Source organism: Silene latifolia, chromosome X (genome assembly GCF_048544455.1).
Source record: "Silene latifolia isolate original U9 population chromosome X, ASM4854445v1, whole genome shotgun sequence".
Taxonomy (NCBI): Eukaryota; Viridiplantae; Streptophyta; class Magnoliopsida; order Caryophyllales; family Caryophyllaceae; genus Silene; species Silene latifolia.
In genome coordinates, this window is record NC_133537.1 from 118,701,577 (window position 1) to 118,717,746 (window position 16,170).

General features: G+C 34.6%; 2 protein-coding genes and 1 long non-coding RNA gene across 3 annotated transcripts; 1 reads left to right on the forward strand and 2 right to left on the reverse strand.

The window, feature by feature from the left end:
• Nucleotides 1–272: 272 nt before the first annotated feature.
• Nucleotides 273–2,449, reverse strand: LOC141621570 (uncharacterized). Its single transcript, XR_012532458.1, has 2 exons — nucleotides 2,337–2,449; nucleotides 273–744 (listed from the first exon to the last, which is right to left on the reverse strand). It is a non-coding gene; the product is annotated as an uncharacterized LOC141621570 (long non-coding RNA).
• Nucleotides 2,450–7,527: 5,078 nt separating this feature from the next.
• Nucleotides 7,528–9,722, forward strand: LOC141623562 (high affinity nitrate transporter 2.5-like). The gene is made up of 4 exons (XM_074439657.1): nucleotides 7,528–8,159; nucleotides 8,295–8,501; nucleotides 8,580–9,015; nucleotides 9,128–9,722. Exons 1-4 carry the CDS (start codon nucleotides 7,658–7,660, stop codon nucleotides 9,489–9,491), a joined length of 1,509 nt encoding a protein of 502 aa, XP_074295758.1. The 5' UTR covers nucleotides 7,528–7,657; the 3' UTR covers nucleotides 9,492–9,722.
• Nucleotides 9,723–10,080: 358 nt separating this feature from the next.
• On the reverse strand, nucleotides 10,081–12,739 carry LOC141623564 (protein trichome birefringence-like 2). Its single transcript, XM_074439658.1, has 5 exons — nucleotides 12,028–12,739; nucleotides 11,365–11,557; nucleotides 11,083–11,273; nucleotides 10,830–10,988; nucleotides 10,081–10,697 (listed from the first exon to the last, which is right to left on the reverse strand). The coding sequence occupies exons 1-5, from the start codon at nucleotides 12,630–12,632 to the stop codon at nucleotides 10,325–10,327; spliced, it is 1,521 nt and encodes a 506-aa protein (XP_074295759.1). The 5' UTR covers nucleotides 12,633–12,739; the 3' UTR covers nucleotides 10,081–10,324.
• Between the last annotated feature and the right edge of the window lie 3,431 nt (nucleotides 12,740–16,170).

Below are 16,170 nucleotides of genomic sequence, written 5' to 3' on the forward strand. Positions count from 1 at the left end.
TGTTAGATAAGTACTTCGTATCATGATAATCTTATCATAAAATCAGGGCGTACATATACATATATCTGGATTAATGGTTTGTGAATAGCTATAAATTATATATACATATATGTGGATTAATTGTTTGTGAATACATATAGCTATTGCTCGTGCAAATTGGTTTTGAATGATTGCACAAGTAAAATGTCCAGATTGAGAATATTGAAAGTATTTGGAATAATATGGATTACAAAACTGTGTTGTCCATACTCCATATCAAGAAGTACAAAATATCCAGATCAAATATAAGTTGATATATAAAACTGTGTTGTGCAAAGCAGCAAGAACTGTAAAATTAAAAGATGCGTCAACAATCAGCAAGAAGCCGAGAATAAGCAAGTGGATCGCCAAGATACCAGACTCAAGCAATCTAATTATCCATGAAGTTAATGACAGTAGTCAGCCTTTTCATCGAGAACGTTAAAATGAATTTGCTCGAACAGGAAGTAACTTTGTTGATCAATGTGTGAGGATTGATTTGGATTTGTCGGTGGGTAACCGCGTTGCTAAGCTCAATTTTATTCTGATCCATTGGAGTGAAAACTTTCAATCGGGACAGTTTGAATAAAGGTGTTTCTCGTTTGTTTGCGCACTTAATGGTGATGCGTCCTTCCAATTACAAATAATCAAACATATGAAAAGGATCTGGCTGAGGATGACTGTTAAATCATAGACCAAAAGTCTAGATGAAACTTGTTATGTTACCTGCATACCAAAGAAGAGAAGCTTAAGATACGACAGTATTTCATGTTATATAGGCAAATGAGAAGAAGCAGGCACAGTTAATAAAGCAGGAAGATTATGAGTTTGTTCTAGCCAAGGGTCCATCGTGATTGGGATTGCATCACAAATTATAAACGGGTGTAGATGAACCTCTTCAGGTTCATAAATGAGTATGGGTTATTTAAGTTCCGTTTGAATCAACAGAGAAGTACTCTAAACTTGACATAGCCAAGTACAGTTATTGAAAACTCAGGATAGAAAATTAGATTAATTCAAATCTAAGATCACCAAGGAGAATTATGTACAACTAATATGTTCCAAGAATCCAAGTACAATGCTACTTAGTAGTTAAGTTGTAATGATCTAAGGAGTACGGACCACTGGTAAATAATCTGTAACTCATACACAATAACCCAATATGCTAAGCTGCTAACATACACAACTTATACCAAAAGATGTTTGAATCATGAAATTTAAGTTTGTGCCAGACAGCCCATATTACATCATAGCCAAATTTTGTAGCAGTACGAACACATTCCTAACACGATAACTATGATCAACCACAATGATAAACTTCGTTTGAACTGGGACAAAACAAATTACGCCCTTGTCTCATTTGTTTGCCTTTTTTATTCATTGTGAGATGTATTTTAATCAAAGGCAAATAAATGATTGGGACGGATGGAGTATTATCATATGAACATTTTGTTACCAACTTCACTCATAATTCAAAATAAATATAAAGCATCAGAACCCTTTTGAGAGCAATAAAAAATTGTAGATTCCAGTCACAGAGCGCCAATACATGTATCTACATCGATCACTTATTGTCAACATTTTCCGCCGACTCATAGTATGTTTGCATCCTAAATATATTAGTTCTAATTTTAAAAAACACACTAAGAAAATTAAAAGGCAATCTAAATAATATCAATAATCGAATATATGGGTAGTTTCTATTAAGAAGCTCCAAATTAATAAAAATTTAAATTTGACGACTTTATGACCAATTAAAAATTAAGATAAAGAAAAACAAAATGATTCTGGAAAAATTTCAACTTACGGATTCAAGATCAACCCATAAAAACTAAAACAAACAACTGCATTCCAAGATCGAACCAAACCCAAGATGAAGGAATTGCAAGATAAAGATGACTTCGAAAATGACTTGCATTCCATCAAACAATACTCATATCGAAACATGAATAACCTGAGTTGTTTATCTTAAAATTAAAGATTTCTAGCACTTAATAATTCATATAAACATCATAAATTAATTCCAAAGTTTAATTGTAGCGACAAATTTCATAATTAAAAAAAATTCTAACCAAAATTCAAGTAGTAATTTTCGAATTATATAATCAATACCAACTCAGGCAAGTTTGATTTATCAAAACTTATCTTAGTATTATTCCCGAAATTCCACAAATAACCAAACATATGAAAAGATTTCTAGCACTTAACAATTCATATAAACATCATAAATTAATCCTAAAATAGTACGGTACGTCGGTACTCTGTATCAAAAATCAAAATGCATGGAGATAAATAGCAAGATATTGATAGAATCATACCTAGAAAATCATCAAATTATCAATCGGTTGAATTACTAATTACATTAGTTTGCCTGAGTATTCGAATTAATGGAGATGGTTGCTTCAATTAAAGGAATTAGTTTGCCTGAGTATTCGAATTAATGGAGATGGTTGCTTCAATTAAAGGAACTAGTTTTTAAACTCGTGCACTGCACGAGTGGTAACGAAAAATATTATTAAAAGTAAAATTTATGTATTTTTTGATATAGTGAATAACTAAAGTTTAGAAACTTAACTTTGTTTACCTATAAACTTTTTGATAAGTTTATGTTTTTTCCTTTTATTCGAAGTACTCTTTAAAAAAATTTCTCGACTTTTTAATTTATAAGTGGTGAAATTTGAAAAGTAAATATAAAATTATTGAAAATTTCATAACCTGTTTATTTACACAATATACAATTAATTTTACTCATTGTTACACGTTTTTTTTAATCATATTATCCCACTTGTTTGTTCTCTAAATTTTTTACCTTATTTCCCATTTTCTCTCCCACCACATTGTCTGGACGTCTGAAAACAACGTTCGCCATCACTTACCGACTACCTCGAGATCCACCTGCAGACCCTCCACCATAGGTGTGACTGCACCTAACGTGCACCTCAGACCACGACTTCCATCTCAACCCCTGTCTCAATAGCCCCCACACAACTAACCATTCTCCAACAATTTATATCCTACGTCTTCCAACTATCATACCTCACCTTGCCTCCATCATCTCCTACGTCTCGTACCCCCAGCCTCACCATCATCCCGGCCCAACCCCATACATGACCCATAACCCTTCTCATAATCTTATGAGACTCCTCACCCATTGCGACCCCTCCCCTATCACGATCTCTCACCGTCAACACCGCTCAATCATTCGCCTTTAAAGTAGCCAAATACTATGTTTTTTTTGTTTATTGAGTCATGTTAAAACTCGCCTTTCAATACTGTAAATCATTTTGTCATGCAACACACATTTAATTTGAAATAATTTAAAATGGGAGATTGAACAGTAAAATTAAAATGGATATAACATTTTTTTTGTTAACGCCTTTTGTGTTTACTCATTACCTTTCAATGTTATAATGTCATGCATTAGTTGTTAGTTCACTTTAAAATCACTCTAACTTATATAAATTAAAAATAATATAAAGTATCTAAATTATCTTTTTGATAATTCTACATTATCTATTGCACATTTTCTGATATATATACTATGGAATTACTAGAGAAATTTTAGCTAATTTATATTTCTTTATATATTTTTTTCTAAAACTCAATATCAGAATAGAGTAAGATTGTTTCAAGGCAATTAAATATTGTCTTCCGCTTCTTTCGTTAAATGACACATTTTAATTTAGAGAGAAAATCAAAAATATGATTAGTAGCAAACTTATTCATTATAGTAATTTATGAAATATGAATATTCGATTTTGACAATGACGCACTCGATCTAATCGTTCCGTAATGTCATTTCATCCAATCGACCCACTTCACTCTAAAGTTTCTAAACACGACACCCCATCATCTCTTCTTCTTAATATTTTTTATAATTTACTTTGGAGTACGACAATAATTTGTAACATTACACATTTACCTGCTAGTGTTTCAATTTACTTTGAGTACAATAGCAAAATATATACATTAACAGGTTTTACGTCAATTTAGTGGTTAAGGTGAAATAGTACACTATATCGAAGTTAATAAATAACCTTCTTTTTAAGTGAGAATTTACACTTTTTTACTGTAATAATCTAGTTAGTAGTGGCCCTACTCAATAAGGATGGACAAAGAAAAAAATTGTGTATGCTAAAAATTGGTTTAAAAGACATGTTGACCCAATTCAGCCTCGATCCGGTCAATATGAACTTTATTTGTTGAATTGTTTAATAAATAAACCAATGCGATCGATTTGTACTTTATACAATTGGAAAGTACCTTTAATAACTCAAATATCTTAAAACAATAATTTAAGTCAAACTTACTATTGCATATTAAGTTATTGACTACATCAAAATAAGTAACTATTAGGAAAATTAGTAAATAATTTCCTATAGATAATGTGAGTTTATAATACACTATTTTTTCGTGAAATTATTATGAAGTAACCCGTCATAAACTCTAAGCCATATATTGTTAAAATTAAAATGACAATCTTCGGTTATCCATATCTGAAATGATGTCCCTAGCCTCTAACTCCAGAGTCGACATTAAAGTGCGCAATTTCATCCAACCCTTCAAATAAGAACCTTACAATAAGAGGAATTAACTCACACATTGTAATATTTGATGACGATAATACAATACTTCAAAAGCAGTAGACTTGAAATTTTTGGTAATTCTATACAAATAACAAAATCGTATACAATACTATTAGTTCTTGATGTAGCACTTAATGTGAGAACAGACATAATATTCCAATTCATTTTAATATTATTATGTCTGATATAATGAACATAGGATCTAGAAGAAACAAACTAAATGTAAAAATGTAAAAATCTACTAAAATAATGGAAGATAAAAACAAAAGATATGAGATGTACTTATAAATAATTATGTAAAATTAACAGTTAACATAACCAAAGAAAAGTTTTAGAACAGATAATACTAAATTATATTGACGTAAATTAAAATTAATAAATTTATTAACTTACCGCTTAAAGCAATACGGTCAAAACCGAAATATAAGTTAAGAACAATCTCGTTTGTCATGGAATTTGTATGGTTACCATGAAAGTTTATCTTCTTCTTAAAAAGTGATCAGTGTTATACGGAGTAGTAAATTGGGATGAGCACATGTAATATAGGAACCAAAATTTGAGGTAACTAAATCAAAAATCAAAGCACGTATTTTCATATTCCTTTCATAATATTATCGCTATAAATATTAAATGGGTGCTGATTTTCGCAGTGCTGATTTTACTCAACTCAATACACTATTGACAATTATACCCCTTACATTTTCCCCTCCCATTTTCCCTCTCTAATATACTCTCTCTAATTTCACACAATAATTCACCTCTAATTTCACATCACCATATTCCCTTATAATTACTATCCTCGTGGGGGAGGGGGTTCGCCGGCCGAGTAGGTCGCCAGCGATGGGTTGCCTGACCAATTCTAATTGAAATCCATAAACAAATTCGCAAAAACAATGCGGGTAGTAAACGCATTGGCACTACGAAACGACATTGACAATGTAAGAAAACGGAATTTTAATAGAAAAAGACGATGAACATGACATCAACATGGGTTCATATATGGCGGACTAATTTGTTTCCAAATACTCTTTGCAGGCTTATATCTGGGTTGACATAGGTTGTTGACTTGGAGATTCTTAAGTGCACGCAATTTCCGTTATTAATTAATTTTACATAAACCCTAATTAAAAAGACCAAAATTAAATATCTAAATTTAACATAAACCCTAGTAAATAATGAATTAATGAATTAAATATATGCTTTACAGTTGAATAATTATACATAATTGAAGAATTTGGAAGAGGTTAAAGATTCAATAATAGAGAAAGAGAGAGAATTAAGTTTGTGCATTTTTAGCCAAGGGTAACCAAATGGAAATAATGTGAAAAATGTACTGAATTGAGTAAAAAACATATTGCGAAAATAAATTCCGATATTAAATATAGAGTTTTTCTACTATTGTGATATCTTGCCGTGATTTTAGTGAGATTATGGTAAGTTTTTTAAAATTTACAAATTTGTTTCATTCTACATATCTCCTACCATTTATATTGCATTTTATTGACGTTATTTATGTAATGCATTTATTCATGGTTTAATTATTAATTAGTAATAATAGCTTATTAGATTACAGCAAAATAAATATGACGATGACACGTGGCAGAAGCCATCTGCCGATGACATGTGGCAGATGGTTTCTGCTTTAATATAATATATGATTAGTTTGCCTGGGTATTCAATCTAATGGAAACAGTTGCCTCAATTAAAAGAATTAAAATTGCTGTGAAGGTAGGTTGGCCATGGTGACAAAGGTAAGAGCGGAAATAAATTTTGGTGTGAAGAATGATGATGGTGAGGAGAGGTAGAATGGCGGCTATAGGATTCTATGTAAATGTATTGAATAGTTTTTAGGTTTCCTAAGAGCATCTCCAATGGTTTCCTTTAGGGACTTGCTTGCAATATTTATAAAATTGCAAGCAAGTAGCTTACCATTGGAGTAGGAAATAATTGATGTAGCTTATGAGCATTGTAGCTCTATCAAGCATGTAGCTTGCTTTAAAAAAAAAAAAGTAAAATTTTTCATTGGTGGAAATTTTATTATGGGACCCATAAAGTTAGAAAATGTTGTAGCGAACCATTGGAGCGGTATGTAGTTGAAGATCAAAATAGCTTAAAAAACCGAGTTGCAAAATCAAGCTACAATGCGTTGTAGCTGTCCACTGGAGATGCTCTTCACAGTACTACGCAGTTGAGCGGGTAAAAGAAGCAACGTATGGTTGACACGTGTACAAAAAATGAATAGTGGTTCCTCTATTATACTTTTATATAGATAAATTAATTCTAATTGCACAATTAAATTTATTTCAGTAATAACCCGAAACAATCTTAAGAACATGCCCATTTAATTTAGACATAGAAGGATTCTATGAATATTCCTAAAGATTCAGTCAAGCCTCCTACTTATTCCTCACTGGCTCACCATCACCCTTTCCAAAGTCAAACCATAAATAAGTACTCCTAAAATTGGCCAATTCGATTGTTGTCGCGTTTTGGCACAAAAGACCAGGAATGAGGAAAAGACCAATAACTAAATGACAAGTGGAACAAATTGAATGAGAATGATCAAATTACTCATCAAGTTCATTCTTAAAATAGAAAGGACAACAAATGACTGAGACACCAAAAAATAGAAAAGGACAACAAATGACCGGAAGAGAGTAAGTAATAACAATTCAAACCAGACATGAGACAGCTAAGAAACATACTCTGAAAGCAACTTAATTATATGTTTAAAATTCTGAAACAGAGATTCCTAAATTCCTAAATTCTTGTAAATATTCCTAAGAGCTCCAAGATTCACAAAAATGATACTGTGACGCAACATTACAGTCGATATTCTTGTCCTCTTCCTAAGAACAAAGAGCCATGCAATACACAATACACTTGAAATTAAATAAAATAAAGCCATGCAACGGTCCACCAAGTCTCAAACCCTAATACACCATAAATAACTGCTTTTTCCCCTGAAATATCACAAAACCAATCTTTTTTGTAAGAGAAAATTACCAAGTTAAAATCATAAATTAACTTAACTTGGTAAAACCCAAACAAAAATGACGAAAAATGAAGAAAATAATGAAATAGAGCCAAAAAAGTTTGTTCTTCCAGTAGATAAAGAGCACAAATCAACAGTATTCCCACTGTTTTCAATAGCAAAGCCTCATATGCGAGCATTTCACCTTTCATGGGTCCAATTCTTTGCATGTTTTGTCTCCAGTTTTGCTGCACCTCCTTTGCTTCCGCTTATCCGAGACAATCTCAACCTGAACGCCACTGACATTGGAAATGCAGGGATTGCATCCGTATCAGGAGCTGTTTTTGCCCGTCTTGTTATGGGGACCGCCTGTGATTTATTCGGTCCCCGTCTTGCCTCTGCTTGCCTCACCCTCCTCACCTCCCCTGCAGTCTACCTTACTGCAACTGTTAGCACCTCGGCTGGTTTTACTCTCGTCCGGTTTTTCACCGGCTTTTCCTTGGCCACTTTTGTGTCCACGCAATTTTGGATGAGCTCAATGTTTTCGCCACCTGTTGTTGGGAGTGCCAACGGTGTCTCAGGTATTCCTTTTATCATCGTCTTTAATTGATAATACAGTCACACAATTACGAGTAATAATAATAAATGCCCGATTTATCAAATATGACGTATTTTATCTTGTGTAAATTTACGTAACAAACATGTGGATGTGTCAGGTGGTTGGGGAAACCTGGGAGGAGGAGCAACACAGCTGATAATGCCACTAGTGTATGAACTAATTCTAAAGATGGGGGCAATGAAGTTCACAGCATGGAGATTAGCATTCTTCATACCAGCTCTATTTCAAACACTCGCGGCTTTTGCAGTCATGATATTTGGCCAAGATATGCCTGACGGAAACTACCAGAGGCTCCACACTTCAGGTAATTAGTGGCAGAATGAGGATATATACTCGTATGTTTTAATGATCCATAACTCCAAATCTGGGTCTACCACTGCAGGCGAGAAGCACAAGGATAATATGAAAAAGGTGACATACCACGGAGTTGTAAACTACAGGGGTTGGATAACCGCTTTGTGCTATGGTTACTGTTTCGGGGTGGAGTTAACCATTGACAACATTATTGCTCAGTATTTCTTTGACAGGTTTCATCTCAATCTCCACACTGCTGGTATCATAGCAGCAAGTTTTGGCCTGGCGAATATATTTGCCAGGCCAGGGGGTGGGGTTGTATCTGATTATTTGGGAAAAAAGTACGGGATGAGGGGCCGATTATGGGGGTGGTGGGCCATTCAGACCATTGGTGGGGTCCTCTGTCTTGTTCTAGGCCTGGTTTCTTCTTTAACTGCTTCCATTACTATCATGCTTGTCTTCTCTGTCTTCGTCCAGGCTGCTTGTGGTCTCACTTTCGGAGTTGTTCCTTTTATCTCTCGAAGGTATTTACTAGTCATTCAATAAGCTTTTATTAAACCGGATGCAGAGTGTCCTAATAGCAATAGCAATAGCATTGACATTAAATTGGTGTGCAAATATGTTTGTTGGGTTCAGATCACTAGGAGTGGTTTCAGGAATAACAGGAGCAGGCGGAAATGTGGGAGCGGCTATAACGCAAGCAATATTCTTCAAAGGGTCACATTACTCAACTGAACAAGGAATAACATACATGGGAATAATGATCATAGCATGTACACTTCCCATAGCATTGATATACTTTCCACAATGGGGTGGAATGTTTTGCGGGCCGAATCCAAATGTATCTGAAGCAGATTATTACCTCCGGGAATGGGATTCAGATGAAAAGAAAAGAGACCTGCATCAAGTTAGTCTTAAATTTGCTGACAGTAGCAGGAGTGAAAGATGTGACAAACTACCATCTGAACAAGAAACTGCTACACCTGTAGCTCAACCCTGAGGAGTATTTGAATGTTATTGTTGACTTGTTGTCCTCCCTTTATTTGACATACATTGTCACCATGCTTATTAATGCTGCTTTACTGTGTGGATCACCCAGCATGGTACCAAATTTCTGGGTTGTGGGTGAAGGTTTTGTGTGTAATTTACAGTTTTACAACCGATTGTTCATTCTTGTTGAAGGTTTTCATATGAAATCCAAATCAAACTTGAATAATCGATGATACTACTAACTCGGAAAAACAGTGGGCAACTTAAACTTAAATTTGATGTCTGGGTTGCTACTTGAATTATTCTGAAAGTCCATTCTAAGGCACCGTTTGTTCACTACCAGACCATTTCTTCGTTCAGTAACCTAAAGTCGGACGCATTTAGAACGGATGGTGATGTGCTGTCAATAAATCAGTCCTCCCGATTTCCGGATGTGAACCAAATTTCAACAAAACCACTAAAGAAGATGCTGAATACTGATTATTTTATCTGATATTTCACATTTTAGTTCATATGAATGAAATTCCAGTCTCTTACTGTCTTTGTGTATCTACTGCACACATATTGAGCACTGTATCAGTTCAGCATCTTATTCATAGTTGATGGAAAATAAGGGACAAGCTAAGCACAACACAAAAATTCATACAAATTGACATATATAATTTGTTCAAGCTTCTTGTCAGAAGATATGTAACTTGCTATGATTTTTAACAAACTCAACTACAAGTACAGCTCTACTCAACTACGACTATAAACTCAACAATCAGCACCCTACTTTTGTGCATGGTTTAAACCCAGGTAATATCTGCAACCAACGTAATACGAGTATTGACTTTCTAGTTCCTACTGAGTTTGCATATCTGGCTTCATACCTGTAGAGTTGGAGGGCTTCCATCCAACCTTAATAACAGAAGCGTAAAGCAACTCATTCCAGATGTCTGGCAAACCAGGAAGGCACCAATGGCTACAGTCTTGAGATGTCTCCGCCTCCATTATTTCCTTTGGAGTCGCATACGACATTCTGTATATTGAAGGATGAGCGTCTTTTCTGTAGTCTGTCAGCCTGCTTATGTTAAGATACATCACAGGAGTCTTCATTTTCCCTATAACTTGCTCGAGAACTCTCATCTTTGACGGGTATTGCCCCAAGTACGTCTCGTTGAAGATTGGTTCTGTTTCTTTATGGCATTGTCCTCCAGAGTTCCATTGGCCACCTCTGCATTAATGTTATAGTTCAGTCAACTATAATGTGATATTTCATACAAAAAGGAAACAAAATTGTAGTCATTCATATGAATTATCCAAAATTTTACATATTTAGACTTCAGAGTAATATGCCAAGTCCTACCTAAAATGAGTACCAGAATATCCTCTAAAGATAACCAGAGTTTTGTTGGGGTTGACATGCCTATCAACCCATCTACCCCAAGTTTTAAGGGCCTTTCCATAAGCTTGAAGCGCTTCAAGGCGAGGATACAAATGCTTTCCTTCTTGATAATAATCTTCACTGTATATTCATTAAACACAGCGTACCAGTCAGATTCCCGCTCTAAAGATGAATTACAGCTTCAAAATTCTAGATAAAATGACAGTGAAATTACCCTCTGGAGGTTTTCTCATGCGTCCACCAGTGGCCTGTGTTGAAGATTAGAATATCAGCATCATGATACATTTTAGTAGTTTCGTCCATTAGATCGAGTCTCAATGTCGGAAATGATCCATTTTGGCCCTGAAATGTGGATTCCCTGACCAAAAAAGGAGCCCTGACGTAATCTATAGTACAGTTGTAGTCCTGGATATAGAAGCCATGTCAGTTGCATCAGTACAGACGAACAAAGGAGTAAGACTATATCATTCATGGGCAAAAGCAGAAAAAAACATGCCTCAAATCTGAAGGCATAGAAGCCTTGCTTCTTGAATTCCCACTTCCCAGAAATCTCATGCACTCTCGTCTTGTCTTTGACACTATGTCGAAGAATACACACAAGAGACTCCCACATGTTCCGGTTCAGTGAATCACCAACAAAAACTAGCTTCCGTCCTCGCATTCTCTCCAAAAAATCAGTGGCATTGAGTCTGAACTTAAATCCAATTCAACAAAATTAGCATGTTAACCAATTAAACGAAGTTAGCTTATTAACCCGCTGAACAAAGGCAACAACATTGACAATATAAAAATTTCAAGATTTACCTCAAAGAAATAACATGGTATTACATCCAACCAAAGAAAATTCATGTAGCTAGTACAAATACACACCTCATTTCATCCTAAGGCATAATTAACTAGCTACAACGTGAAATAAGAAGCATAACATATACTTCCTCCGTCTCAATCATTTGTTTGCCTTTGATTAAAATACCCCCTCACAAGGAACAAAGGGAGTATATACCAACACCAACAAAAAACCAAACCTAAATCACCTTATATACAGTAATTAACAACTAACAACCATAAAATCAAAAAGTAGAGAAATAACATCCCAACAACAACATTACCCAGTGCCTCAATAAGTTCGGAATCACGTAAAATTGGTGGAATAGTTTACCTAGAAATGTTGCACAAATTTGGCTGCCATCTCCATGCATAGAAGCCTTGATCAGGTCTTCCATTAAGATAACAATTAAAATCAGTATCAATTAAAGGACAAGACCCAGGTGGATAATGTGGCAAACTATCATCTTTCACCCACTCGCCATCAAATATATCACACTCACCTTCATATTTCCCATTATACTCTTTCTCTTCTAAATTACTATTCAAACTAATATTTCTCAATTCTTGACCAAGAAAGCTCACATTTTTCACCCCTAACTCAAGATTTACCAAATGGGTATTTTTACCCTCCCCTGAAAAATTACCTCCACCGTAACTCTGACTAGTACTAGTAAAATTAATCAAAAGGGTTGCATTGTTTACACCAGAAGAAGTAGTTAGGGAAGTGTTTGGGGGTGAAAAAGACCAAGAAGTTACTGTAGTAGAAGGGTAAAAAATTGAGGGTGTAGTATTGTTTGTAAACAAAATGATGAGAGTAACAAGAATGAAAGATGTTCCTCCAATTACTAATCCAAACCTAGAAATCATGAAATTTCTTGTTGTTGGCCGTAATTTTTGATGTAAATTGTCCAGTAATCCTACTTTAATTGACGCCATTTATTTGTTGAAACTTATAACTGCTCATCTCAGTGCATGCACGCCATTTTTATTACCAAATATAACTGAAATTTTTGTGGGTTTTTTCTTTGAGTGATAGTTTTGTTACCGAAATTAAAAAGATTTTGAGATTTTACTGTGGGATTTAACAAGGAAGGTTGAAGTAAAAAAGGGAAAAAAATAAAGAAAAAGGTGAAAGAGTGGGAGTTTGTTGGAGTCCTACAATCTTACAGTTGGCAGTTGCAAATAGAGAAAAAAGATTACGCATTTGAGGTAGCACGCCAGGCAGTAGTTTTTGAAAGATATACACATTTTTAAAGATATTACCATTTATAAATATAGTTTTGAAAGAATATTATATTTTTTAGTGTAATGTTTTAGTAAATGTGCTCAAAAACTTTATACTAAAGCAGAACTCAAAAACTTTAAAATAAAACTCAGAAAATAAACAATAACAGGTACTACCTCAGATGTATAGTCTATGAACTGTTGCAAATAGAAGAGGAGGGAAAGCATCTAACTGGAGGGGTTTACGTTAATTGACCAAAATACCCTTTTGATATAGGATAGACCTGTCATATTTTGATACGACTTGAAAACCAACTGGTTTTCCTAGCGTCAAGGCCCGAAATTTGACCCGGCAAACCATTCGACCTGAAGTGACCCATTATTTTATGGTCGAAATCCTATCTGAGTAGTTCACAGGCTAAATTAAGAATTTTATTAAAATATTTATATTTATATATTCGTAATTACTTTTTCATATACGGACTTTACTCTTTCACATAAATTTTTTCATTAAATTTTCTTGACATGCCCTTCTCCTAAACCTAACAAATTAAAGCATGTATAATGCCTTTTACCCTAATATCAAATCAATTGTTCTGAAAACTTGAATAATGAATTATACTCCCTCCTATTCTACATAAACTTCCCTTTTTTTCTTTTTCATCTATTCACAATACCTTCCCTATTTCCTTATTTAGTAAAGTTTTATACTTATTTTAATCATCTTACCCCACAACAATACCCCACCTCACCCCACAACAATACTTATTTTAATCAACTTACCACACACCAATACTTATTTTAATCACATCACCCACAATAATACCCCACAATACCTTCCCTCTCTCCAATAACCAAACCCAACTACAATACTTTACCTTATTTTAATCCATCTCCTTAATTCTAGTGTTCCCCATGAATAGGGAGGTTTATCTAGAATAGGAAGGAGTAATTCTTCAATCAATAAAGTAATTTTGTTGGTTTAACGATTGTTAATATGTTTTGTTGAAATTATTAGCGGTTTTAATTTTTAATTAGTGAAATTAATTGTTTACATATGAATTAATTGTTATCAATGAAGGTGTGGTGCGGCTGGGTGGTGGCGTGGTGCGCGATGGCGATGGACGGTGGGTGGTGCGCGATGGTGGTGGTGGTCAGGAGCAGGGGAAAGGGATGTGCGGGAGAGCAGGGGAATGCGAGAGAGGGGGTTTCGATGGTTAGGTGGTTGGCTATTTTCCGTGGTCAGGTGGTCGACTGGGGACGGTGGTTTTTGGTGGTCAGTTGGTCGGCTGGAGATGGGGTATTGGTGGTTAGGTGGTGGTGGTGGGGGAGACGGGTGGTTGTATTAATTATTAGTTTTTTTTATTGATTTTTTTATTGATTATTTTTAATATTTCTAACGTGTTTGTTCAGAAGACAGTAATGTGTCATTTTCATTGCATTTTAGGAAGAGCTAGTCTTGCTATAGACGGATGTATTTTACAGCTAGTCTTTTTATAGACGGATATATCCGTCTATAGCTAAAGACGGGTCAAATAGCTTGAAAGTGATGATATTTTTGGCCCCCACCACCCTACTTATTGCTTGTCCTATTAGAATTGTGGTATTGTATTTGACCCGTTTTTAGTTATAGGCGGATATATGCCGAGATTTTGTGTTTTAGGATGAATCTAATCATGACTATTTTTGGGGATTTATGGTCATTTCATATGTTACCTTGTTTTTTGTTTGTACTTTGGTCAAGATTTTAGGATGTTCGCAATTAAATTTGACATGAAGAATATTGCCCATGTGGGAAATATGTGACTTGCAATAAACCATTTCTTAATTTGGTCATTTATAAACGTAACACAAAAACTCAAACTTAACCGAAAATGTCTTAATTTAATAGTTAAGATCGTAGACAGTATTATGATAGATCCCAGGTTCGAATCTCCCCTCCTCTCTATTATAATGCAATTTTCATTTGACAAAAAAAAAACTCTTAACTTTATCTTCATATATTGGAAAAATAAGGTACTTGTAAATGAACTCAAAACATACCTTATAAATTTGATAACAAAATGGAAGTGAATTTATATTTATTTATTCCATTTTTATTGTCCACTTTTTCCGCAAATTTCTCTCCAAATTAATTGTCCTATTTCTAAATTTAGTATTAGTAATAATAAATTAGTGAATTACTAATATTGCCCTATATTTCATTCCAAATTAATTGTCCTATATTTTCATTACTCTTTAAATAAACAGAATTATTTTTACTCATCAGAGTACTTTTTGCATCAAAATTTCCATTTCTCTACCCTTGACTAACAAACACCAAACCTAATTCTCTCTATCTTCTCTCTATTGTTAAACTTTAATTTTCTCCAATCTTCTTAAAATTCTTCAATTATGAAAGATGATTCTGATGAAGAGCGAGTATTTAATTCATTAAGTCCATATTAATAATTTAATTGACCATTTCTTACAATTTTATTCCTTTTTAATTATGGTTTATTTCTAAATTAATTAAGGGCTAACTAGTGTGGTATATATGGTGGTTACATTGGTAATTCGACGGTGGTTTGCTGGGGTTTTTCGACCGTGATAGTCGCCCTTGGACCAATGCTACAGTGGTTGTTTGTGGTAAGGCGGTACTGGACCGCCGTAGTACATAGTAAAGAAGTTGTATGTCAGCGTATTACATAGTTATGAATACAATACGTCAATACTTGTAGACATGTAGTAATGCCTTTGATTTTCTACTTTTCTCAATGTACTGTGTGTATTGATTTTTCTATTTTCCTTTACCCAATGCCCTTTTTTTCAATGTAATACAGGGGTGAAATGTACTACTCAGTGTTACGCAGGCAATATTAATTTCCCAATGCACCACCCTGACCCACGAACCACCCACCCCCCAGGCCGACATTCTGGTCGGCCGGAAAAGTCCCTCCTGCCGGTGACCAGTGCAACCACACAAGCCCACTCGGTTTCCGCACCCCATGCAACCACCCTAACACACCCCCTCTGCAACCCACCGCTAGCGAACTCGCTTTCCCCAACGACGACAAGTCGACAACATTAGCCGAAAATAGGGTGATGTGAAATTAGAGGAGTAAAGGTATGTGAAATTAGAGAGAATAGAATAGAGAGAGAAATTAGAGAGGGAAATTGGGATTGAAAATGATAAGGGTATAATTGTCAACAGTGTACTGCGATGAGTAAAATGTGTACTACGAAAATCAGGATCCTAAATAAAATGTTA